General features: G+C 51.7%; 1 protein-coding gene across 1 annotated transcript in view; it reads right to left on the reverse strand.

Moving 5' to 3' along the window:
* PITPNM2 (phosphatidylinositol transfer protein membrane associated 2) overlaps positions 1 to 26,901 on the reverse strand; it is a 159,333-nt gene that overhangs the window by 17,458 nt on the left and 114,974 nt on the right. Inside the window, 8 exon segments of the mRNA XM_070386266.1 lie at positions 96 to 166; positions 335 to 439; positions 3,155 to 3,250; positions 4,203 to 4,511; positions 7,116 to 7,343; positions 10,361 to 10,482; positions 11,541 to 11,755; positions 20,093 to 20,265. Coding sequence (XP_070242367.1) covers positions 96 to 166; positions 335 to 439; positions 3,155 to 3,250; positions 4,203 to 4,511; positions 7,116 to 7,343; positions 10,361 to 10,482; positions 11,541 to 11,755; positions 20,093 to 20,170 — 1,224 coding nt within the window. The 5' untranslated portion in view covers positions 20,171 to 20,265.

The raw sequence follows: 26,901 nt of genomic DNA on the forward strand, positions 1-26,901 counted from the left end.
GCCAAGTTCTGCCTCCATTGCCCCCTTGGGACTGGTCCTTGGAGCCCTGGCCCCTGCCCCCCGCGGCCCTGGCCCTCTGCCACCTCGGAACTCACCTCGATGATGTTCAGCTGCTCCACGCTGGAGGCCACCCTGAACTCGGGGGCGCTCTGGCGGTACAGACCATCTGCAACACAGACGCGGTGACTGCTGTGAGCAGACAACACCGGACACAGGTCGTGACCGTGACCTACAAGGCCCCCAGTCCCCCGGGTGGCTGGGTGCTCCTTCTCGGGGAGGAGGGCTTGGTCCACTTAGCCGCCCTCCCCAGGCCCTGCTGCCCCCAGCTGGTTACCCTGTGAGTCTTCTGGCTCAGGGCTTTCGATTTTGTCCATGAGATCGTTGGAGTTCCACTTGGTGATGTCCTTGGGGAACATTTCCTCTGAGTCAGACAGGTCCTCTGGGGAGGAAAGAGAGGGGCTTCAGCACCTCGATCAAGGGTGGGGACCTGGGTGGTGTCGGTCACTGGGAGGCCCGGCTTCCAGTGGCGGAGGGCCTGGGAGTGGCCAGTCCGGGGGGCCCCCATGCTTCTATGGCTCGTGTGCCCCTCCCCACTCGGTTCTGTGGTCTCTCTTCCTTAACAGGACGGACACATGGCCACCTTCTCACAGGACTTCTGCCTGATGTTTTTGGTTTATTATTATTATTATTATTGGCTATGCTGGGTCTTCGGTGCTACATGTGGGTTTTCTCTAGTTGTGGACAGCAAGGGCTAACTCTCTAGTTGTGGTGTGCTGGCTTCTCATTGCTGTCTGCTTGAGTTTTTTAAAAAAATTGTGGTAACATTCACTGAACATAAAACTCACTATTTTAACCATTTTCAAGTAGCACCTAGTCCACTCAGAATGCTGTGCAACCACTAGCCCTATCTGGTCCCAGAGCTCCTCCATCTCCCCATATGGAGTCCCCATTAGCAGGCATGCCCCAGCCCCCCTCTCCCAGCTCCTGGCAACTGCCGGTGGACTTTCTGTCCTTATGGATTTGCCTATTCTGGACATTTTCCACACATGGTACCTACAGTATGCGGTCTTTTGTGTCTGGCTTCTTCCACTTCACATGGTGGGGTTTTTGTATTTTTTTCAGTTCAGTTGCTCAGTCGTCTCTGACTCTTTGTGACTGCATGGACTCCAGCACGCCAGGCTTCCCTGTCCATCACCAACTCCTGGAGCTTACTCAAACTCATGTCCATTGAGTTGGTAATGCCATCCAACCGTCTCATCCTCTGTCGTCCCCTTCTCCTCTCGCCTTCAATCTTTCCCAGCATCAGGGTCTTTTCAAATGAGTCTGTTCTTCACATCAGGTGGCCAAAGTACTGGAGTTTCAGCCAGCATCAGTCCTTCCAATGAATACTCAGGATTGATCTCCTTTAGAATGGACTGGTTGGATCTCCCTGCTGTCCAGGGAACTCTCAAGAGTCTTCTCCAATACTTTTTTTTTTTTTAGTATTTATTTATTTGGCTGTTCCGGATCTTAGTTGCCGCCCGTGGGATCTTTAATGGCAGCATGCGAACTCTTAGTTGCAGCATGTGGGATCTAACCTGGGCCTTCTGCACTGGGAGCTTGAAGTCTTAGCCACCGGGCCATCATGGGAGTCCCCACACGGTATTTTTAAGATTCAACCACGTGTCAGTGCTTCATCCCTTTTCATGCCTGAGTCATAGTCCGTCATATGGATGGACTTCAGTTTGTTTCTCCATAATGTTCCTGACTGTTTTTAATGTCCACAAAAGGATAGCTTAGTGAGAAGCGCTGCTGTGAACAGTTCCACCCATGAGTCTTGTGTCTGCTTTCCTGAGAACGTATCCCCATGACCCCTGGGTAGGAAGCGGTTGTATGGACCCTGGCATGTATGTGCTGGTCCCTCCTCCCTGGGTCACTGGGACGGTTTCCTCAGGACGCTGCAGCAGTGACATCTCCTGCTCTGCTGTCTCTCCTCTTTTCCAGATTTTTCTAAAACTCTTCCTGTGTCTTTACCTCATGTTAGGGACACAGAGCCAGGAAGGGATTAGCCTTTTGGCCTGGCTGGAGGGGAGGGTGGGAGTGTGGGATGCCCCATACCCACTCCCTACTCTCGGGGAGGCCCCAGTGGAGAGGCCAGCTCAGGGGCCACTTGGATCCTGTACCAAGTCCCCCCCGCCCTGCCTGCCAGGTTTGGCAGGGGCCAAACCTGCCTCTGCCCTGTTGCAGGCCCGTGGGCAAGTCCCTGTCCCTTTCTGAGCCTGTGTCCTGCCTTGTGAACTGCAAATCCATCTCCTTGAACCTGCCTGCCAGCCCCTCTTACTTCCTTGAGAGGAACAACCAAGGTATGAAGGAAGGCTGTTTAGACCCTGCATCTTCCCAGCACAGGTGGGTGATTCATCTGGCTGTTCTCTTGCTGTGCTTGTTCTGAGATTCGTGGGAAAAGGGGCTCTTTACGTATTTTCTGCTAGTTCACATTTTTGAAGTTTCTGAATTACACGTGTGTTAATTTAATCATGAAAAGACAGTAATTACAAAAAATTAGAAAATCAGAAGTTACACTTTCGTAAGCTTCTGAGGGAATTTTTTTTTTTTTTTTGGTTGTGCCACAACAGCTTGCAGGATCTTAGTTCCCTGACCAGGGATTGAACCCACGCCCGTGGCAATGAAAGCACCAAGTCCTAACCACTGGACTGCCAGGGAATTCCCTTAGGGAGTTAAATTCGGCAGAGGATGAGATGGTTGGATGGCATCACCAACTCAATGGACAGGAGTCTGAGCAAACTCCGGGAGATGGTGAAGGACCTCGAAGCCTGAGGTGCTGCAGTCCGTGGGGTGGCAGAGTCAAACACGACTGACTGACTGAACAACAACAATGGAAAAAAATGTCCCTATATGATTGTAAATTTGTTTTGGGGGGTTTGAGAGAACAGTCCCTACCCACCAGATCCAGGGCACATCCTGGTATCAGGGTTAGGGTATGAGAGCCTAGACTCCTGGTGACCTCATCTTATCCTGTCTCCGCCCCTGACGCCCTGCTGTTCACCCAGAACTTTCCACGGGTAATTCCCATCGTGACTTGCATCCCCACCGACGCTTTCAGATCCCACCCCTCCCTCTCTTGGGAAGGCCCGTGCGCTCCAGGGTGCCCACCTACCATGAGCATCGAAGAACTCGTCGTCTGAGCTCTCGTCTGAATCCCGGGCGATACTCTGCATCCTCCATTCCGAGATGCTGTGGCGGGAAGGACTCGCTAGAAGGCAAAACCGCAGACCGACTGAGGACCTGGCTGCCCTGGGAAGAGCAGGTGGAAGCGGGCAGGTGCGATGACACTGGAGCGGGGCCAGGAGGGCTCAGAAGGGATGGAGTGAGGGCAGGGTGGCCCTGGCTCACCTCCCAGCCCACCTGGCACAGCGCGGTCCTGTCCCGTGAGGACATGGAGTAGGGAGGGTATTGGGTATGAGGCCAGGATGTGCAGCCACCTGGGCTGGGGTCCACTCGTGTGCCCCTGACCTGGCTGGCCCAGGAGCGAGCCCTTTAGACTGCCACAGTGATGCTGATAGGTAGGGAGGCTGGGCAGTGGTGGGGAGTGAGATTAAAGGTATGGTGTGTGTTTCCCTGGATCCCTTCAGCACAGGACAGACAAGCCTGGCGTAGGAAAAGCTGGATTTGCAGGTGTAGAGGGGGACTCCTGGTATTTTACACAAAATACCCTGAGTTTTCCCACTAGCCACTGCACTTTCACATCAGTTTCAGAGAAAGGATTTTCTCAGTATCTGAAGGCTTTCAAGGTCCTTTGGCAGAAGTCCCTCCTGGGTATGCTGGGTGTATCCCCCACCCCAGACCTCTCTCCTCTTTGCCTCAGAAGCCTGGCTCCTCAGAGCTGCAGCCAACCGGGTCCTATGAGGGGCTGGGAGCGGGGTTCCCATGTGGCCAGCCTGCCTGTCTGCCCGGGGCTGTGTGGGTGAGTCTGGGGGAACCTGCCAGGGTTGGGGGTCGCCCTGGGCTTCAATCTGCAGCAGAGGCTACGAAGAGGTGACTGGTTCTGACTCCCTACAGGTGTGGCCTTGGATCCGAAAGCAGCAGACCACCTTCAGTGTTAGAACACCCCACAGCCGCCCTGGGATGGGAGCTGCCCTGAGGGGTGGTCACTGGTGTGGACGAGTAGGGGGGGGGACCCCACAGCGTGGTCGCAGGGTGCTCACCTCCCCGCTTGGATGACCGAGATGACTTGGAGGATGTGGACCACTGCTTCTTCAGACCCCTGCCCGCCAGGGGCTCCCCACCGCTGCTGCTGGGCTGGGAGGGCTCCCCGGAGGCCTGGTCCTGGGCAGCCTCATTCTTGGCCAGCTCCGCAGCCCCTTTGTCCTCCTCATTGAACTGGGCCATCTTGCGGGACAGCATGAGCTGGGCCTCCTTTTCCAGCTCCCGGATGTTGTCCATGTTCAGCCCGTACCATTCGTCCTGCCAGCACCAGGCCTGCCGGTGGGCCCTCACCATCACCTTCCGCAGGCCTAGGGGCGGGGGTGCGAGGAAGACAAACAGGCCTGTGTCAGAGTCTCCTGGGGACCCCCGGCTGGGAGCCACCCCAGGCTGCGGGTCAGGCTCTGCTCCACACCCACTGCTTGGCCTCCAGCAAGCCACTGTCTCTCCAACCCCCAGGTTCATTTCCCCATGTGCAAATGAGGGATCCAGCTTATAGATGGCCTCCCGAGTTCATAGTGGCTCTGTAACTGGGGCAGGGGGTCTCCTCCCTCAAGGGGAGCTGGAGGAGGACTCCCTGAGTGTTTCCTATCTGGTCTAGTGTGCCTCTCTTAAATTTCCTACAGAAAAATCAAGCTTAAGTTTGAAGCAGGTTGGTCCTTTCTTTTTTGAAATTCACTTTTAATTTGTTTTTATTAAAAAAACTTTTGGCCACGCCATGTGACATGTGTGTGGGATCTTAGTTCCCCGACCAGAGATCGAACCCCTGTCCCCTGTATTGGAAGCACAGAGTGTTAATCAATGGGCCACGAGGGAAGTGCCGGTCCTTTCTGTTTAAAATAAATATATACGCATATAAAACACGATAGGGATTTCCCTGGTGGCCCAGTGGCTAAAACTGAGCTCCCAATGCAAGGGGTCCAGGTTCAATCCCTGGTTAGGGAACTAGATCCCACATTATGAAACTAAGAGATTGAATGCTGTGACTAAATGATCCCACGTGCCACAAGGAAGACTGAAGTTTCCATGTGCTGCAACTACAACCCAGCACAGCCACATAAACAAATATAAAATAAAATAAAACAGGATAAAGACATACAGGAATATCTTATACATAGAAGGCAGAAAATAAGATACTTTAAAGGTATAAAGAACAGAAGGACCACGAGCACAGGGAGCAGATGGGGGCTGCCTTGGGTGAGGATGAGAGTGGGGGTGATTGGGAAAGGCTCTGGGGGGGTGGAATGTTCTAGAACTATGTGCACTACTCCGCAAATACACTCAACCTTACGGAACTCAAACTTCTCTTATAACAAATGCAAAATTAGGCCTCAATAAGCTGCTTAAAAAAACATTAAGGAGAAATAAATCACCTTGGCTCCCCGCCGATACACACATCATTCTTCAAGGGAGCAGAAGTGACCAGCAACACGGACCCCACCATCACCCTCCCGCCCAGTAGGGGTCCATCCTGAGTTCTGTGTTTATCATTTGCTCTTCTTTCCATGTTTTTCTATACAAGACGTTGGGTTGGTCTACATGTTGTTGACATTTACATGTATGTGTCACGCTGCACGTTATTTTTCTGCCACTTGCTTTTCTGGGTGAGTTTCCGGTTTGTTGCTGTGCGGTCGATTTTTATTTGTTTGAAATACCACATTTTATTTATTCCTTCTCCTGCCAATGGGCCTTTGGCTCACTTTCACTGTTTGTCCGTTTTGCTTTTACAAACCTGCTGCTCTGAACATTCCAGAACGTGCATTTGAGTTTCTCCCAGGGGCTGGGGCAGACCCAGAAGGGTTGTCACTGGATCCTCCGCCCGCTTTCCTACAGAAAACTGAGCGGCTTCCCGGGTAGCCCAGTCCTTGCTTGTCCCCAGGCTGGTCTCCGGTGACCCTTGCTCCTGATTCCCCTCTCCTGGACTCGCTCAGGCCGCTCTGTCTCCCCTGCTGTCCTTTCTAAATCTCTCAATCCCAAACGTCTGCCTAGAAGGAACTCCCTCTCACCCTCTGTTCCTGGGAGGGTGCTCCCAGGCCCCAGGAACACCACCCTCAGGGCCAGCCAGCACTAATGGTGGACAGACTGTCTGACGACACGTTATGTCTGGACAAGGACAGATGGGCCAGAAGATTTGGGGTCACACCCAGGACTGGCCCTCTGCTTCCTCCTCTGTAATCAAGGGGGAGGCGGGGAGTGACAGTGGCCACCCTACTGGGCCAGGGAGAGCTGATGTGATACTTGTGAAGTGTTACCAGCGGTGCTGTGACTCTGCTCAGGGCTACACAGTCACCCTTACTCTGGGAGTCAATGGGTGTCTGCCTGGGTGCTGCTCCTGGATCATGAGCCTCGGGGCTAAGACCAGGCCCTGGGCACTGACCCCTACCCTGACCTGGCGGACATGGAAGGAGCCGAGGTAGCTCTAGGGCAGGGAGGACCCTGGGTCAGCTCTAGCTGTGCCAGGAACCCCCGGTCATCTGTTGGTTCTCTGTTCCCTGGGCACTTGCTCCAGGCCAGGCCAGCATGGGTGTGAGGACCAGAGGATGGCCAAGCCACTGTCCGCTGGGACTTTCAACCCAAAGCAGGAGGCAGCACTGGTGCAGGGCCTGGGGTCTGGCCCCAGGATGCCAAGAGGTGCCATGAACAGCAGGAAGGAGGCGTTACACCCCATGGGGGTGGGCACCGCATGTTAGAAACTCCAGCTAGTCCAGAGTGTCTGGGGCAGGACACACACTGCCTGTCTTCAGTAGGTGCTCGACAAGTGTTTGTGTGGTCAAGGTAAACCAGGTGGGATGCTGCACGTGGGCCTTGGGGTCACCTGCCCAGAGTAACAGAAACTTGGAGTCCCAGGCAGACGCGGGGGGTGGGGGGGCGGCAGGCGGATGGAGGGACACAGAGGGAGAGGCGGGCGCCCTCACCCGTGTCGTGGATGAACCTCTCGATCTTGGACTGCATGCCCCAGTAGCGGAACTCCACCTTGCAGAGCTTGTAGGCGCACATGATGGGGAACACCTGCTGCTTGTACTCCTCGATCCAGTTCTCCGATAGGGGCCCCCGCTGGGTCTTGGTCGAGTGGAACAGCTTGGGGTCCTCTTCCGTCTTATACTCATTGGGGGGCACGGGGTCCTTGACAATGTCGATGAAATCTACGAGGAGACCCCCCTGTGAGTGACCCCTTCGGCCCCAACCTCTACCCCACCCCTCCCTTTCCAGTCTCCTCCCCCATGTTCCTGCCATCCCCGAATCTTGGCAGGACCCCAGGCTTGGATGTGTCCCAGGGCCCCACATGGGAGTGGAGATGCTGCTCTGGACCACTCTGATCCCCGAGCTCCCCTGACCTCAGGACCTGTGTCTTTCCTTGTTGTCTTTTCAAATCATTTCAGCAAAACCCCTGCTTTGTGCACAGTTGCCAAAGCGCATAAATCAGGTGATGAGCTGGAGGAGCACGGGTGGGGAAGATGAATTTCCATGGAAGATGTGGGATGGGGCGGGGGGGAGTAAAAGAGGACAAGCTGGCATTTCAGCCACAGGCGCAGAACTATGAGGCGGAGAACATCCCAGAGTGTGACTCTTGACCCAGAAGTGGGGCAGTTTGGGGAACCACCAGAGTGTCTGCATGGTGAGAGGTGACGGGGATGCAGCTGGACTCATCAGCCATCACTCGCCAGGCACCCTGAAGGTGGCTGGTCTGCTAGGAAGCCCCTCCCAGACAGACAGTAGGAGGAGTCCAGAAACCAAGTTTGAAGGGCCCAGAGGGAGGTGTTGGGCATGAGCCAGTCCAGGATGTGCTGGGGGCTGGGGAAACAGGACTGGGGGCTGGTAAGACCTGATTCGGGGAAGGGGGGTGACAGTGACTCTGGGAAGAATGACCTCTGGTCAAATGCCTCCTCCCCCAAGTCAAAACCATCTCACTGGGCTGGCTCCTGTGGTATGCGTCTGTCAGATGGGGCTGTGTGCACACTTGGTGAGGAGGAACCTAGGACGGGGCTTGTAGCTCAGAGAACCTCCTTTCAGAGGTGTGGGGACGATGGCACTTGGTGGGGCTCCGCCGGGCCCAGGCCCTGGCTGTCTCATCTTCCTGGCACCGGGTCTGGGCTGTGGTTTACAGAGGAAAACATCAGCCCCACTAGAACAGGCAATGGGTCAGAGCAGCCCGGGGGGCAGCAGACAGTGGAGAGGATTTACATCCTTCCCGGAGTAGACCACATGCCCGGTCCACTGGGGCAGGCAACGGCCACCAAGAGGAGGGCTGGGACGTGAACCATGACGGGAGGCCTCCGGGGAGAGCCTGCAGCTGGCCAGACAAAAGCTGTCAGAGGGTCTGGGCCCTTCCTTCCTGTTATGGGTAGAGTGCGTCCCCTGGCAAACGCATATGTCGGCCTCAGAATATGACCTTATTTGGAGACAGGGTCTTGAAAGAAGTCATCTAAAGGAGGGCACCTAATCTAACCAGCATGGTTATGCAAAGGAGAAAGCAGTAAAGGTTTTAGTTCCGCAGTCGTGGTCGGACGCTTTGTGACCCCATGGACTGTAGCCCGCCAGGCTCCTCTGTCCATGGATTCTCCTGGCAAAAACACTGGAGTGGGTAGCCATTCCATTTTCCAAGGGATCTTCCTGATCCAGGGATTGAACCTGGGTCTCCCACATTGCAACAAAGGAGAGATTTGGCTCAATTAAAAAAAAAAAAACAACACCTGAAACTAACACAATATTTTAAATCAAGTATACTTCAATTAAAAAAGAAAAAGGAGAAATGTGAATATAGACTTGAACACTGACAGAACACCATGTAAAGATGAAGACAGAGATTGGGGTGGAGTGTCTACAGGCCAAAGAACACCAAAGACTGCCAGCAGCCACAGGAAGCTAGGGGAACTCCCCTGGAGGCCCAGCAGTTAAGAATCCACCTTCCAATGCAGGGGACATGGGTTTGATCCCTGATTGGGGAACTAAGATGCCACGGGGTTACTGAGCCCTCTCGCTCTGGAGCCTATGTGCTGCAACTAGAGAAACCATGCATTGCAATAAAAGATCCTGCATGCTGCAACTAAGACGTGATGCAGTCAAATAAATAAATATTTAAAATTTAAAAAGAGCTAAGGGAGAGACCCCAAACAGATTCTCCCTCAGGGACTCCAGAAGCAGCCAACCCTGCCGATACCTTGACCTTGACTCTGACCTCCAAAATCGTGAGACACTAAGCATCTGTTTCTTTAAGCCCTTAAGTCTGTGGTACCCTGTTCTGATGGTCTTAGCAAGCTGATGCATCTCCCAAACCCCAGTGGGGCCTAAAAGCTCGGGCAGGAGGGAGGAGTCCCAGGGAAAAGCCATCTCGGCCTCCGAGGGTGGCTGAGGGTCATCACCACCCCTACAACACCCGTCTGAGACCCACAACGGCTCATTCCTAGGGGCCTGGGGGCTGTCAAGGTGCAGCTGGTCCACTGATGTGTTTTGTCTGGCTGGTATATTTATAAAGATTTTAAAAATATTTGTCAACCTTGAGGAACTGGGAGATTTCACATGAAAACCCTGATTTCTGGCTTTTCTTTTTTTTTTCTTTTCAGGCCATGCCATACAGCATGTGGGATCTGAATTCCCCAACCAGTGAACCCGTGTCCCCTGTATTGGGAGCGCAGAGTCTCAACCACTGGACTGCCAAGGATGTCCCTCGGGCCTTTCTTGAAAACGACTTAACAAATGGGACCCATTTCCTGCACGGTGTAGTCAGCTGGAGGGGAGTGGAGGAGAGGCCGCCCACCATCAAGGGGACACAGGCCCCACTGTGTGCACATCCCCCACCCGGCCTGCCACATCCGCCGATGGCTGTCAGCCCTAGATGGCTCCCAAGCACACGTGCATTTCTGGGGATGGGGACACCTCAAAGGGATGGAGGGAAGGGGCTTGAGTGGAAAAGCACTTAGCCTCAGTGGGCACATCAGGGAAATGGGGCCAAGGAGACCCGTCCTGCCTCCCCAACTCCCCCGACTTCCCCCCAGGCTGGCTGGGACTCTAACCTCCCCTCCCAGGACAGAAGCCGATCTGGAGCCTGCCAGGCCTGGAGACCAGGGGCAGAATCCAGGGGCCTATGGGCAGGGCAGCTGGGAACTTGGCCCCGAAGGGCTCCTGGCCCTCCTAGGAGGGGAGCATCAGGGTGGACGGTTACCGACTGTCAGCTGGTTCTTTTCCACAGGAGACAGGCTGAAAACGTTGGGGTTTTCTCCAGCATCGGTTTTATAAAAGGTTTCGATGTCGATGGAGAATTTCTCCACAAAAGGGCAAGTGAACCTGTGGGGGAAGGAGAGTATCCACTAGGACCCAGGCTCAGAGGGGTGGGCGTGGGTTGCTGGGTGGAGGACGAGGGCTGGAGTGGTGGGTGAGACCTGTCTGTTCTGTCCTCCTGGACCTTCACTGCATCCCAAGAAGAGGCAAGTCCAAGTTGGGGCCAGCGGGAGGGGTGGACTTACGGGGAGGGGGGGAATCATTGCAGGAAGTGGCTGGCAGCCTGTGTCCACGTGTGTGAGGCATGATGTGAACACGGTGTGGATGCAGTTAAGGTGGCACAGTACCAAATGGGCTGAATCTGGACCAGCGCTTGGTGTGACATGCCACCCTCTCCCCTGTCCCCTAAGAAGCCAAGTGTGGCAACAGGGAGACAGCCTCTCTCTCTTGGCTGGAGATGAACTCAGAGGAGAAAAGTACTGCTGGGAAGTGAACAACCTGGATGGATTCCCCAGCAAGTTCCAGGCCCTCACCCACCTGGACAAAGAAGCCCCAGAAGACTCGTGGGGACCCCACCTGTTCAGCACATGGGTGGCCCCCTCTCTCTTCTAATCAAGCAGTGCTCAGTTATATTGGGTGTGGGGCACAGAGTGAAAAGTGCCCCCTACCCAGGGGGATCCAAAGAAAGCCATGTTCAACATGGCTTGTTATAAAATATCATCATAGTCGCTGAAGGTGTCAGGGTTGGAGGGAATCTCTGAGCCATCTGGGCTACCCTCAGTTCCTGTTTCTTCCCAGCTGGTGGACTGTCCTGCATTCCTAGGCAAACATTAAAGTGAGTTTGTGTTCCCTGAGCCTTCCCAGATGGCAAAGGAGTCTCAGATGGCCCTCAATGGACTCATGCCTTCCTGGGCTCCCCCCACTGGCAGGCTAGGAGGCACCTAGGGGTATAGCCTGCCCTGTCCTGTCTATTCCCCTGAGGGGGAACCTTCAGGGTACCACTTAGAATGGAGGCTCAGCTCCCTGGGAGCCAGGCAGCTGAGACTGTCTGGGGGGCCAGCGCCAGTATCTATGCCCCTGGGTTACTTCCTGGGAGGGCGACATGGGGCCGAGGGCAGGCTCACCTGGTTCGAGTGTAGGGGTAGGCGTTCCAGGACTCCTCCACCACCCGCAGGGCCGCCTTGGGCAGGATGGAGCGGAACCAGCTGGGGATGTGCATGCCCACATGGTACACCTTGTGCGTGTATTGCCCGGAGCCGCCGGGGCCGTCTGTGTATGGCCGGTTCTCCAGGATCTCTACGCCGCTGCCTTCGCCGTGTGTCTCGTTCCGGCTCTTCTTCTGTGGGGACAAAAGCACGTGTGGGTCTGGAGCTCTCTGCAGAAGGGGAGGGGCTCGGGAGACCCAGGTGAGGGTGCTGAGTGCAGGGGGGTGGGGGAGGCTTTGGCCAACCAGGCTGGCTCCTTTTGGGTCACTTCAACACATCCTCCTCAAATACCTCCCCCCACAAGGCTCCACGTGTCCCAGCATTCATGCAGAAGACTGAAGGGCCACGGTTCCCTCTCCGGGCCCAGTAATGCACATGCAAACTCCTCTGTTCTGACTCCTGAATCTCCTGGGCCTGAAAGTGTCCCCAAGGTCAAGAGGATGTGCTTGCTTTCTCACCTTTTAGCCAACATTGTACTGGAGGTTCTAGCCAGAGAAATTAGGCAAGAAAAAGAAATAGTAAGAGGCATTCGAATTGGAAAGAAGTAGGGACTACCCGGGTGGCACAGTGGTTAACACCCCAATCTCCCACTGCAGGGGGCCAGGTTCCATCTCTGATCAGGGAACTAGATCCCACATGCCGCAACTAAGAGTTTGCATGCCGCAAATAAAGATTCTGCAATAAAGATTCCATGTGCCGCAACTAAGACCCGATGCAGCCAAAAAATTTTTTTTATAAAGGAAGAAGTGGGGCTTCTCTAGTGACTCAGTGGTAAAGAATCTGCCTGCAAATAAGGGAAACATGGGTTCGATCCCTGGTCCAGAAGATCCCACATGCAGTGGAATAACAAAGCCCATGAGCCACAACTGAGCCTGCGCTCAAGAGCCCATGTTCCACAAGAGAAGCCACTGCAATAAGTCCAAGAACTGCAACTACAGAAAAGTCCTTGAAGAAACCAAGACCCAGCCCAGCCAAAAATAAAATAAATAAAAACTTTTTTTAAAGAAAGAAGTAAAACTATCTCAATTTGTTAATGACACAATCTTAAACACAGAAAAACCTAAAATCCTCCCAAATCTGTTAGATCTAATACATGAATCCATCGGAGTTGTAGGATACAAAATCAACACACTAGAACAAATAATGCAGAAAGGAAATAAAGAAATCATTTCCATTTACAATGGCATCCAAAAGAATAAAATACTTAAGAATAAATTTAACCAAGGAGGAGCGAGAGTTGTATACAGAAAACTATAAAACATTACTGAAAGAAATTTAAAAGATTTAAAATAAATGGAAAAGACATCTGTGTTCATATGAATTGGAAGATTTAATATTGTTAAGATGTCAACACTCCCCAAAGCAATCCGTGGGTCCAATGTAATCCTTATCAAAATCCAATGGCCTTTTCAGTAGAAAGGGAAAAACTGATCCTCAAATTCATACAGAATTTTGAGGGATCTCAAATAGTCAAAGCAATCTTGAAAATAAAACAAAGTTGGAAAGCTCACATTTTCTCATATCAAAACTTGCTAATAAGGACTTCCCTGGTAGTCCAGTGGTTAAGAATCCGCCTTCCAAAGCAGGGGATATGGGTTTGATCCCTGGTCAGGAGAAGGCAATGGCACCCCACTCCAGTACTCTTGCCTGGAAAATCCCATGGACGGAGGAGCCTGGTAGGCTGCAGTCCTTGGGGTCTTGAAGAGTTGGACACGACTGAGTGACTTCACTTTCACTTTTCACTTTCATGCATTGGAGAAGGAAATGGCAACCCACTCCAGTGTTCTTGCCTGGAGAATCCCAGGGACGGGGGAGCCTGGTGGGCTGCCGTCTATGGGGTCGCACAGAGTCGGACACGACTGAAGCGACTTAGCATCATTAGCAGCAGGAAACTAAGATCCCACATCCTCCATGGTGTGGCCCATTTAAAAAAAAGTGCTATAAAACTATAGTAATCAAAACAGTGCAGTCCTGGCATAGGACAAGTCTGTGTAATGGAGGTGAGAGTTTAGAAATAAATCCAATATTTACACACTATATTTACTGATTTTCAACAAGGGTGCCAAAACCATTCAATGGGAGAAGGAACAGTCTTTACAACAAATCCTGCTGGGACAATTAGATATCCACATGCCCACAATGCCGTACCACATATAAAGAGGAACTCAAAACAGATCAAAGACCAACTTGTTAGAACTAAAAGTATAGAACTCTTAGGAGAAAATATTAGGGCAAATCTTCATGACCTTGGATTTGACAATGGTTTTTCAAATATGATACCCAAAGTATAGGCAGTCAGAGAAAAAAATCTAAATTGGAATTTATCAAAATTTAAGAAAGAACAGGGGCTTCTCTGATGGTCCGGTGGTTAAGGCACTGCACAAGCTTACGCTGCAGGGGGCACAGGTTCGATTCTGGTTTGGGAACTAGGACCCTGCATGGCATGAGGCACGGCCAAAAAAAAAAAAGCAACTTTTGTGTATCAAGGGATGCTATCAAGAGCGTGAAAGGACAACACGGAATGAAAGCAAAGTTTCTGTAAATAATACATCTGATACATCATATCCGTACCATGAAATGTGATGTGGCCCCAAAAAAGAAGGAAGGACGGACACGTGTTACTACATAGTTGAACCCTGAAAACATGTTTAGTTAAGGAAATATACTGTATGACCCCACTTCTATGAAATGCTTAGAACAGGCAAATTTAGAGAGTCAGAAAGTAGATTATTGGTTGCCTGGGTGTTGGGGGATAATGGAGAGTGACTTCTTTATGGGGTGATGAAAATGCTCTAAAATTGTGATAATTTCACAACTCTGAAAAGTGCTAAAAGCCACTAAACTGTACACTTTAAATGTGTGAATTGTGCAGTGTGGGACTTACATCTCAATAAGTCTGGTATAAAATCAAACAAACAAAGAAATAAAAACCAACCCTGCCTCCTGCACTCAACTAAGATTTCAGAGAGTTCAAACACAAGGAATGAGAAGGGGCCTCGGAGGCACTGCCCAAGAGACGGAACGCCTAGGTCACCCCCAAGTGTCTCTCTGCCTCCAACGTCCTTCCTGGGGTCTGAAAGGTCGGGTTTCTGCTTTTGCACAAAACCTTCGTGATCAAGGTGCTAGTGACTTTAAACCCAGCATCTGTTTCCATGGCAACATGCTGGAATCACCAAGGTCATCTTCGGTCAGCTTCCTGGACAGCAGCTGTGCGCACGCTGGCACATGCATGCACCCTGAGTGCAGGCACACACCTACGCCCACAGGCATCCCCAACAGCACTGCCTCATCCTTGGGGCACGACTCTCTCTAGGGCACAAAGATGTACTGTATCTCCATGTCCAGAGCCACTGGGTCCCCGTCAGAAAAAAAAAAAAGACCCTGATTGAGGCCAAGGAGGGGTCAGAGCAGGGACATGCCCATTCCCTGCTCTTTAAAGGAGCTCCTGGAATGTGGCCCAGATTCCGTAATGAAAACAGCAACCGTTTCCTGGATGCCTTCCAAGCTCCCGCCTCTTACAGCATCCTTGTTGATTAGTGGTTGTGCTAAGTGCCTGGCATGTTCTTTCTCCTTTAGTTCCTGCAGAAGCCCCTTGAGAAAGGTGCAGGACTGCTCTCACTCCCAATGTTCAGATGGGAAGGTGGAGGCCCAGAGAGGCAGAGTGACCCATCCGAGGTTACCGTTACTAAATGGCAGAGCCGGGACAAACTCAGACCTGTTAGATTCCGGGGCCTGCTCACCCACAGCATTGGGCACCTCAAGGAAAACACCTCAGCACAGAGAGGTGCTGATAAACAGTTACTGAGCAAGTGGAGACTGTAGTCCTTACCCTTCGATCACCTTTCTCTCATCCTGGACGGGTTGCTTCCGCCTGGTGTCAGTTCCCAAAATCCTAGTCGGGGGCGGGGCTCCCTGTCTGCCTAAGGCCCAGGGTAGTGGGTTGCAGTCTCCCTGCCAGACCACGTCCACCTGGAATCTCAAACTATGACCTTACTTGGGAATAGGGTCTTTGTGGATGGAATTAGTTAAGATGAGGTCATCTTAATGTAAATGGATTGGACAATTAAGGGTGGCCCCTATATTCAATGTGGAGAAGGCAATGGCACCCCACTCCAGTACTCTTGCCTGGAAAATCCCATGGACCGAGGAGCCTGGTGGGCTGCAGTCCATGGGGTCGCTAAGAGTCGGACACGACTGAGTGACTTCCCTTTCACTTTTCACTTTCATGCATTGGAGAAGGAAATGGCAACCCACTCCAGTGTTCTTGCCTGGAGAATCCCAGGGATGGGGGAGCCTGGTGGGCTGCCGTCTATGGGGTCACACAGAGTCAGACAGGACTGAAGCAACTTAGCAGCAGCAGCAATATTCAATGAGAAGGCATCCTTCTCATTCTCATTCTCATAAGGCATCCTTATGAGAAAAGAAAACGGGGGACACATCCCTGGTGGTCCAGTGGTTAAGAATCTGCCTTGCAATGCAGGGGACGGGGGTTCGATCCCTGGTCGGGAAACTAAGATCCCACATGCCGAGGAGCAGCTAAGTCTGTGCCCACGTGCCACAACGAAAGAGTCCGTGCGCCACAACAGAAGACCTGCGTGATGCAACGAAGATCCCGTATGACACGACTGGGACCTGACACAGCGACAGAAAGAAGAGGAAACGGAGACACAGACACACACACAGGGAAGATGGAGACAGACACACACAGCAGGCAGGGGGCCATGTGACAATGGAGGCAGAGACTGCAGTGAGACAGCCTTAAATTGAGAAATGCCGAGCATTGTGGGCCACCACCAGAAGCTAGGAGAGACAAGGAAGGATTCTCCCCAGCCCCCCAAAGCCTCCAGAGGGAGCATAGCCCCCTAACACCTTGATTTTGAACTTCTACCCTCCAGAACTTTGAGAGAATACATTTCCATTGCTTTAAGCCACCTAGTTTGTGGTGGTTTGTTACGACGGCCCCAGGGCATGGAATGAAGGTCTGGGGTTCCCGGTGGCTCGCAAGAAGAGGATGTGCAGGTCGGAGGGGCCAGGGCACAGGGAGTCTCTGAAGGTGCCCAGCCAGCTGGGATCTGAGGGCAGAGAAGGACAGAGAGGGAGCAGGGACGGGGGTGGGGGTGGGGTGGGGTCCTTCCTGCTTGGCCTTAGTGGGGCTGCACAGACCCCAGGTCCCAGGGTTGGGGCAGGGGAGAAGAGGAGGAGGGGAGGGCAGGCGGCGCTTGGTGCCTCCCCCGGAGACCATGGAAGGACAGGCAGGAGAGACAGGCCCGGCTCCCAGGGGCACAGATGCCCAGTGTGAGAACTGACGTGTCCCCCTGCCTACTCTACCCACACAGGCTGGGTGGAGAACCTTCCCCTCCTCCTGTGCTCCCCTGCTGCATCCCTGGAGCCTGGGGTATGCAAGAGAGAAGTCTGGGCCACCTGGCGTCTGGTGCAGAGAAAGCTCTGGATGAAGGGGCGGGGAGGGGGTGGGTTTAAAAGATTCAAAGACCAAGAAACCCCCGGCCAATCAGGCAGCTCTCAGAGCTGTCCAGGGTCCTGGCCAAGCCGCTTCCGATCACTTCCTCACTTTGCTGAGCACCTCCAAGGATGGAAGGCTCTTTATCCGCCAGACAGACTGATTTTTCTTCTTTTGAAACCTTGAACAACATGTATATTGAGTTTCATTCAGGCAGGTGCAAGGCACTGTGACACGTGAGCCCATCTTGTTCACAACCTCAGGGAGGAGGTGGCTTGTTCAGCAGGCAGGCCTCTTCCTAGTTGCCACCCCAGCTGGCAAGCGGGATCACTGGGCAATGGATGAATGGTCTTGCTCTTCTTTCTGCAGAAACAAAGCTGCCTTCCTTGATGGTCCATCCACCTCATAAGGCCTAGCTCAGAACGGAGGCCCTCCTGGAGCACTGGCCCCAAGCCCACGTGAGCACCGGGTTCCTGTGCCCCCAGGCCCACTGGTCTGGTTTCTATTCAGTGGGCTGCATACACATCTTTCTCCCTGCAGGCAATCCCAGGGCACAAAAAGCGCTTTTCATTCATCTCTGTAGCCCAATCCTCAGCCACAGCTGGGCACAGAAGAGTCTGGTGAATTTAACTTCTTTTTTAAAAAAATATTTACTCATTTATTTATTGGGCTGTGCCGGGTCTTAGTTGTGGCATGTAGGTTCTGGTTCCCTGACCAGGGATGGGACCCAGGACTCCTGCATTGGGAGCACGAATTCTTAGCCACTGGACCACCAGGGGAGTCCCTCAACTGAGTTTTTTAACAGCATTATTGAGGTATGACGGACAAACAGTAAACCATATATATGTAAAGGTACAGTCACTGAGCTGTGATGTGGGTCCATGCCCCTAAAACTGTCACGCGGTAGAGATAACGGGCATGTCCATCACCCCCACAGTGGATGGAGCCCCCCCAGAACTTCAGGGCCAGAGGTGGGTAAGATAAATTCCAGAGTGGGAGAGAGGTGACTGGCCTTGGGAGGCAGACGGTGTCGGTGAGGCTGTAGGAGGCAACACACAGGATGCTGGGGACATTTCACATTAACTGGAGGTACAGGAAAGATGTTGAAAAACAAGCAACTTGAAACAGGGGCTGCAGACAGATGGCAGGTGTTTGAGGAGCCCTGAGTCAGAGGTGGCTATATACTCAGAAAAGCCTGGGGTACCCTAGAAGCTAAAAGCCAGCCCCCAGGATCTTGATGTCCCCAGCCTCCCAGCAGAGCTGAGCCATAGGCTGTGGGCCAGGGCTCCCTGCCGGCTCAAGGAGGAATGAAGAAGCCACATGACACACAGATCCTCTGGCAGATCAGCTGGTCCTTGAGCAGGCTCAGCCATCTCCCGAGTGCCTGGCGCTGGGGGGCTGATGCTAGTCTCGCCTCTCTCCACTCTCTAGGAATAATTATGGGGTAAGTGGTTCAAGAGGGAATCGAGTGGCGCTTCTGAAGAGGCATGAAGCAAACAGCCCCCCAGAGAGGCTGAGTTTGCCTTCTGTTCTCTTCCCGGCCAAGCATTCCATGCAGTGCTCTGGGCAAACTCGGAATGGACATGGAGGCCCTGCTGGGCTTCCCCTGCCCTGCCATGATGGGGGCCTGCTTAGCCAGGGGCGGCACTGAGGCATCCTTGTACCCCGGAGAGCCAGAGCCAGGAGGGAAGCAGGTTCACAATCAGTCCCCCAAGTGGGAGGAAGGCTGCTAGGCCAGGCAAAGGGCTGGGGCACCGAGAATGAGTGAGAGGCTGGCAGAGAAGCTGGGATGGGACTTCACCCTCCACTGAGCAGGACCCTAGCCAAGACCTTAAGGAGCAGGAGCTCTGGTCCCATCTGGGCCATAAGGACCCAATCCTGGGGCTCCCCATCCTGGGTTCCAGGCTACTCAGGCACTGAGTAGGGAGCCCAGCAATGTCTTGGATGGGGTGCTCATCTCTGGCTTTTCACAGGACCAATCATCCTCAAATCCATTTGTGTGCATGCTAAGTCGTTTCAGTTGTGTCCGACTCTTTGCAACTCTGTGGACTACAGTCCGCCAGGCTCCTCTGTCCTTGGGATTCTCCAGGCAAGAATACTGGAGGGGGTTGCCATGCCCTTCTCCATGGGATCTTTCCAACCTAGGGATCGAACAGGCATCTCTTACGTCTCTTGCACTGGCAGGTGGGTTCTTTACCACTAGCGTCACGTGGGAAACCCCAAAGTCACCTGTGACTCTGTAAATCAGCCACTTAGCCTAGGGTAGAGAGGAAAGTGTGTACCTGGAGCCAGGAGGCAGGCTGTGTGCTCCCGGACAAGTCATTGAACTTCTCTGGGCCTCACACCTTCCTGTCTGTCAAATGGGTTGCTATGGACTGACTGTTTGTGTCCCCTGTCCCCCTAAATTCATATGTTGCAGCCCCAACCTCCAATGTGATGGTGCTGGGAGGTCAGGCCTTTGGGAGGTGTTTAGGTCATGAAGGTGGGGCCCTCACAATGGGATCAGTATAAAGAGACCCTCCCAAGGAGCTCCCTGGCTCCATCCACTGTGTGAAGACACAGTGAGAAGGTGACCGTCTGTAAGCCTGGAAGAGAGCCCTCACCAGACACGGAATCTGTCAGCACCTTGATCTTGGACTTTCCAGCCGCCAGCACTGTGAGAAATAAACGTCTGTTGTTTAAGCTGCCTCATCTGCAGCATTTTACAGCCCAAGCTGATGAAACACAAGGGTGATATCTGGATCAGTGAAAAGATGGGTGTTAAATACAGAGTGATAGTCTTACGAATGCTGTGAATACTGTGCTGGTGAGACAACCCAAACGCCACAAACATCTGCAGCATGTTGCATGTGCCTGGCTTTGTGCTTGGAAGCCAGAGCTCTGGTGCAATTCACACACTGACCGGGAGCCCACTGGACAGACACTGCTGTGAAGGCCGCGGTGCCACCCGCCCGACGTTGGTGCTAAGAGCCGCTGTGGGCATGGTGGGGCCTGCCCTGGCCCCACCACCCACCTGTATCATGTACAGCTGGGCGATGCGGTACTCCTCCACGGTCATCGGCAGAGGAATCCGATATTCCTTTATAATCATCTTGGAGTCCAAGCCTTCCCGTTGATGGGGAACTGCGTGTTGGGACTTCTAGACGAGGTTCCTTAAATAACCATGACAAAATTCACCAAGGACCCCTGAGAGAGAAAGAGAGGACAGGAGAGTCACTTTCTGCAAAGGCTGGTGAGTACAGTGGCACAGGAAGGACCTAGTCTTGATCCCAAGTTAGAATTCTGACCTCAGTTCGGCCACAAGCCCACAGCATGACCTTGAGACCAACGTGTGACCTTGAGCAGGTTCCCTCAACCTCCCCAGCCTCCATTTTCCCTGTTGGCTCAGCAACTGTGTACTGGACATGTATAAACTGATCAGTCTGGTGGAAATAAAGGATTGTTCTCCTGCCAGCGAGAGCCAGGCAACAAGAGGGCATCGCATCCCCTAAGAGTCAAGAGCATTGCGTTCCTGTTTTACTCGCAGGTCTAATAAGAGGCAGCCTCAGCTCTCCTGTGCTCTGGGGTAGCTGGAGGCAGGCATGGTGATAGCAGCAAGTGATGATGGTTGGCAAGAAGTCAGGACAGGGGCTTCCCTGCTGGTCCAGTGGTTAAGACTGTGTACTTCCCATGCAAGGGGCACGGGTTTGATCCCTGCTTGGGGAGCTAAGATCCTGCATGCTGCATGGCCAAAATTTTTTTTAAAAGGGTACAACTTGAAAATATAAATAAAATGAAATATAATACATAAATAAAATATAATAAAAAATAAGAAGGCAGGACAAATGAAACTATGAAAAACAAATGTGAACAATTTTAAAAACTGGCGGTCTGGGACCCTTCAGCATCAGGGCAATTGGTTCTGCTCCTGTCACTGGGCACAGATGGCAGCACCACTTCCAGCAGGAGATCTCGGGTTATCAAAGGAGGTGGCCTTACATGTAGTTTCAGTTCAATCCACCACCCACTGCTTACTGATACCTACTCTACTGTTGACATTGGGCTAGGTCTTGGAGGTAGAAGAGGAAAGTAAGATACACGGTGGGGTCGCACAGCATGTGAATTATGTATCAATAAAGCTCATTGAAAACATAAGCAAGGGGCTTCCCCTGGCAGTTCAGTAGTTATGATTCCACCTTCCATCGCAAGGGGTGCAGGTTTGATCCCTGGCCTGAGAGTTAAGATCCCACCTGCCTAGCAGCCAAAAAAAACAAAACATAAAATGGAAGCAATATTGTAACAAATTTAATAGACTTTAAAAATGGTGCACATTAAAAAAATTTTTTAATTAAAAACTATAAGCAAGCAATGTATTCATAGCAGCTTGTATTTAACACAACAATATATTTGATGAAGACCTGCACCGAAAGGAATCATATTTTAAAAAACAAATTTAATCCTTGAAGGAGGCATATCCTCAGCGATCTGGAAAATGAAATCACCCATCAGAGTCTTTCCCCTAGATGGTAGGGGCTTCGCTGTAAATATATTTGGTTACCCCTAGAGAGATCAGATGGTATTAACTGGAAGCTGAGTGAAGGCTTCCAAGACAGGCAGTGGCAGAATCAGGATAGTACTTCAGAAGGATCACACCGGGGATAGCAGTTGGTGAGGATTCACGGTGCCTGGAAGCAGGGTGTCAGCCAAGTGATAAAAGTGAGGGACTGACCAGGCAGGCAGCTTCCCCAGGGCACCAAGTGTATGAGGCCTGAGCATCGCCCAGGCACTAATGCATTACTGGATAACTAACAAGACGGGGAAAAGCATACATACCAGAACTCCTGGGATAATCAGTACATAAGATGGAAAAGAAATCCCTTAATAAACCACCTAACAGGAGAGATGGAGCTGGGGGGTGTATATAAATAGGTCAGAGATGGCCCTGCATTATTAGCCCCAAATAACCCCCATGCTGTTAACTTCTTTACAGTAGGTAGGTCTGTATTGTGCTCGGTCCCTCAGACATGTCCGACTCTTTCTGACCCTATGGATTGTAGCCCACTAGGCTCCTCTGTCCAAGAGATTCTCCAGGCAACAATACTGGAGTGGGTTGCCATGCCCTCCTCCAGGGGATCTTCCTGACTCAGGGATCAAACTTGCGTCTCCTGCACTGCCAGCACTGCAGGCAGATTCTTTACTGCTGAGCCACCTGGGAAGCCCAGGTCGGACTATTAGCGCCCCTGCAAAACCTCCAGCATCAAACTCAACTTCTCACATATCCAATTGCTTTAAATACAGTCCAGATAAGCATCTTTTTAGCCAATTAAGACTTCATCTATGGACTTGCCTGGTGGTCCAGTGGTTGAGAATCTGCCTTCCAATTGCAGCAGACATGGGTCCCGTCCCTGGTCCAGGAAGATCCCACATGCCCCAGGGCAACTAAGACCATGAGCCACAACGTTAGAGCCCAAGAGCTCTAGGGCTCATGCTCTGCAATAAAAGCAGTCTGTATGCAGCAATGAAGACTCAGTGCAGCCAAAACAAAAAAAAGAGAGAGAGAGAGAGAGAAACAACCCCTGGGCTCAGCTGGGGCAGCACAACACCTAGGTTGACACTCTCAAGAGAGTAAGACACCAATTTGGGCACCTCCTGACACACACACACACACACACACACACACACACACACACAAAACGAGAAAGAATTAATGTTTGAGAGGTTGGACGAAATGAGGACTGGAGACAAGGAAGGGAAAACCTAGGTTCAGTGAGTGTCCTGTTTCCAAAGCGTTTCCACTGTTTTGTGGGCTCCTTCTGCAGCAAGGGATAAATGCAATGACCGAGAACGACCTTGGGCAAGACCCACATTGTCTAAATAACAAAGAAGACAGATGTTAACAAAGAGGTCAGACGCAAACTCTAAACGCAAACTCTAAACGTTCTTGAGAAACTGTAGGAATCTAAGCAATCTGCCCTCTGGGCTCTTCAGAGCTCCACAGTAGATGACCTGCCCACACTTGCCTGTACACAAGTCAGACCAAGTGTCTGCTGGTTTGCTTCCTGTGGCCTGCTAGGCACCAGGGCAGGCTGTGGGGCTGGACTACGCTTCTTCCTTCCGTGCGAGTGTGCTCAGTCATGTCCGATTCTTTGCAACCTTATAGACTATAGCCCTCCAGGCTCCTCTGTCCATGGGATTCTCCAGGCCAGAATCCTGGAATGGGTTGCCATGCCTTCCTCCAGGGGACCTTCCTGACCCAGGAATTGAACCTGCGTCTCCTGCGGCTCCTGCACTGCAGGCAGATTCTTCACACTGAGCCACAGGAGAAGCCCATTTAACTGCATGGTAACTAACAATAGGGGAGAGGAATCAGAACTCTAAGAGTGACACAAAATGTGCAGGCAAGGACTTCCCTAGTGGTCCAGTGGTTAAGACTTCACCTTCCAATGCAGGGGGTGCGGGTTCGATCCCTGGTAGGGGAGCTAAGATCTCACATGCCCTTCGGCCAAAAAGCCAAAACATAAAACAGAGGCAATATTGTAACGAATTCAATAAAGATTTTTGGAAAAACTGGTCCACGTTAAAAAAAAAAAGTCTTTAAAAAATGCACTGGCAGTCACAGTGGAGTTCCACCCTGGGATCTGAGGTCATAACCTGACAATGCCTTTCTCAGCTGTGTGACCTGTGCCTCAGTCTCTCTATACACGTAATGGGGATAACACCACCTGCTGTCCAGAGTCATCATCAGGGTCACCGAGATAAGGGCAGGTGAAGTGCTTGCATGCCAGGGGGTGTTCGTCACTCAGAGGGGATTTCAGAAAGGCTTTACAGAATGTGGAGCTTCCAGATGACATGAGTGGGGTTTCCTGGGTCTGTGAGATTCTGTTCAGCAGAGCAGGTGGGAGGAGGATGCTTTGGGAGAAGGAACAGCATGTGCAAAGGCCCTGGGGCAAGAACGTGATGCCCCATCTGAATGGTGCAACCCCAGGATTGTCACATGGTGTCCCTGGAGGATGGTACTGGGGCAGGGGTTGGGGTGCAAAGGTCACTGGCAGCCACTGTCCCCAGGGCAGAACATGTTCAAGGCCTAGACGTGGCTACTCCCTGAAGCCAGGCATGACAGCCCACTCACGTGTGCATGGAGTCCAGTGTCAGGTTGAGTGGAAGCAGGGTGACAAATGATCTGCCTTTGCTTCCAGAAGGGCTTTCTCCCAGGGGAGGAAAGACACACTGGCCAGACGGGGTATGACCACAAAGCCCATGTTTCTTAACTAGCACTTCTGCACATTAGTCAAGCTGTCCTTCTGAACAGCCCTGGGGAAGGTCTGCGGTCATCCACGCCCGTCCGGGCTGATCTCTGGGAAGCCACTGGTGCTCTGCCTGTCTCAGGTCACTCTGCCTCAGCCAGAGGAGCAGCGCTCAGGAGAGGGACATGGGCCATCTGGGGGTTTTCTTTCAAGGAGATCACTCTGAAGGGCCTGGCAGTCTCTTGCCTCGTCGGGTACTTGCATTTTATTTACTTAAAATCAGATCTGTTTCTTTCTACACCTACACTAGTTGGTTCAGACAACCATCCTGACTTCCTGTTGATGGAGGAGTAGGGGCACTTCCGTTCTCAAAATGACACCGAATGACTAAAGACACAGAAAAGTCACCATGGCCGTGAAGCGAGGAAATGGTTGCACCCCCTAACCACAGTCCGTGAAGGACAGCAGCCAGACGCCACGAGGCCAGAGCTGTCAGCAAGGGACATGCTGAGAGCTAACATGTGCCACCTCAGACCTCCAAACAAATAACATCACCTCCTGGAAGACACAGAACCATGGAGTCTAGGGCTGTGGATGCCCCCAGGGGAAGACAGCCATCACCCCACATTTTGTTTTCTACTTTAAGTTTTTAAAAGTTATTTTTATTTATTGTTAGGCTGTGGGCTTCCCTGGTAGCTCAGCTGGTAAAGAATTCACCTGCAGTGCAGGAGACCCCAGTTTGATTCCTGGATTGGGAAGATTCACTGGAGAAGGGATAGGGTACTCACTCCAGTACTTTCGGGCTTCCCTGGTGGCTCAGCTGGTGAAGAATCTGCCTGCAATGTGGGAGACCTGGGTTTGATCCATGGGTTGGGAAGATCCCCTGGAGAAGGGAATGGCTACCCACTCCAGTATTCTGGCCTGGAGAACTCCATGAACTGTATAGTCTATGGGGTCGCAAAGAGTCAGACACGACTGAGAGACTTTCACTTTCATTAGGCTGCAGTGGGTCTTAGTTGCAATATGCAGGCTTTCAACTGCAGCATGTGGGATCTTAGTTCCCTGGCCAGGGATGGAACCCAGGCCCCTCACATTGGGAGCATGGAGTATTATTAACCTCTGGACCACCAGATAAGTCCCTTCTTTTCTATTTTTTTTATTGAATTATTACATAGATCCAGAAACATGCACATAAGTACACATCGGTATATTTTCACATACTGAACACACCTATGTGACCAGAACCCAGGTCAAAAAACAGAAAGTTAACAACCCAGAGCCCCCACTTCAACCCACCAAGGCACAACCTCCCCAGCCATGGACAACCACTGTCCTGCCTTTGCCTGTTTTGTATTTTGTACTAGGTTGAAGCCTGGGCTTCCCAGGTAGTGGTAAAGAATACGCCTGCCAATGCAGGAGATATAAAAGACACAGGTTCAATCCTTGGGTCAGGAAGATCTCCTAGAGGAGGAAGTGGCAACCCAGTCCAGTATCCTTGCCTGGAGAATCCCAAGGACAGAGGAGCCTGGCAGGCTACAGTCTTTGGGGTCTCAAAGAGTCAGACATGACTGAAGCAATTTCGCACGCACACAATAGGTTGAAGCCTACAAAATTGCCAATATCCAACTGTCTTTGACCCACCAAATGAGCAATTTCATATGAAATCATGCTGTAAGTGCACTTTTGATTCTCAGCTGCTTTTGAAACATCATGATCCCAGGGTTCATCCAATTTGCTGCATGTGATTGTAGAGGGCTCAGTCTCATTGCTATCTAGCATTTCACTCCGCAAATATGCTATAATTGATTTAACTATTCCATCGTTGATGGGCATTTGGGTAATTTTCAATTTGGAGCTTATTGGGAATAGGGCTGCTGTGAACAACTGAATACACTTACAAATGCAATTTTACATTATGGAATGGACGAGGAGTGACAGTCGATGGGCAAATCATACCAATATGCCATTTCTATGTCAGAACTTAAGTTTTCCAAGGAAAGGAGTGAATGGGGCTTGGGAGGGAGGCAGGGCAGTGAGGGGATGGATAATAAGACAGAGAATCAGAGACTTAAAGAGCTTTTTATGAACCACAATGACTGCATGAACCCCCAAACCTGAGAGAGCTGGAAGCCATGGGCACAGGATAAATAACAGCTCTGGGAGGGAGACAATAAATTAGCCCAAAATGCAGCTGCAGACTGCCCTGGATCATTCCCTGCATTTCCTGCAAGCTTCTATTTAGAAGGTAGCTACAGAACAATAATAAGAAAGAAATTCACATAGGTCGTGTGCATTACGGGTGGGGGGCGGGAAATGACGAACATGCATCACAGGAGGAATCATCCAGAAAAATGCAGAAAGATTTCAGAAAAACAGCTCTCCCTTGAGTCAGAGAAATTACAGATATAATCTCTTAGAAACAAGTTGGGGCAGAGGAGTGGAAGAAAGTAAACAGAAATTTAAATAAGAAATTACTGGATAACAGAAGAGATGAAAGCTGAAAGGCTGGTAAGCAGAGTTCAGGGGAAAATGGAAAAGAAAAATAAATACATCACAGATACTTTTTAGAGCCTTATCATAAGCAATGAATAAAGAGGCA

This window comes from Bos mutus, chromosome 17 (assembly GCF_027580195.1).
Source record: "Bos mutus isolate GX-2022 chromosome 17, NWIPB_WYAK_1.1, whole genome shotgun sequence".
Taxonomy (NCBI): Eukaryota; Metazoa; Chordata; class Mammalia; order Artiodactyla; family Bovidae; genus Bos; species Bos mutus.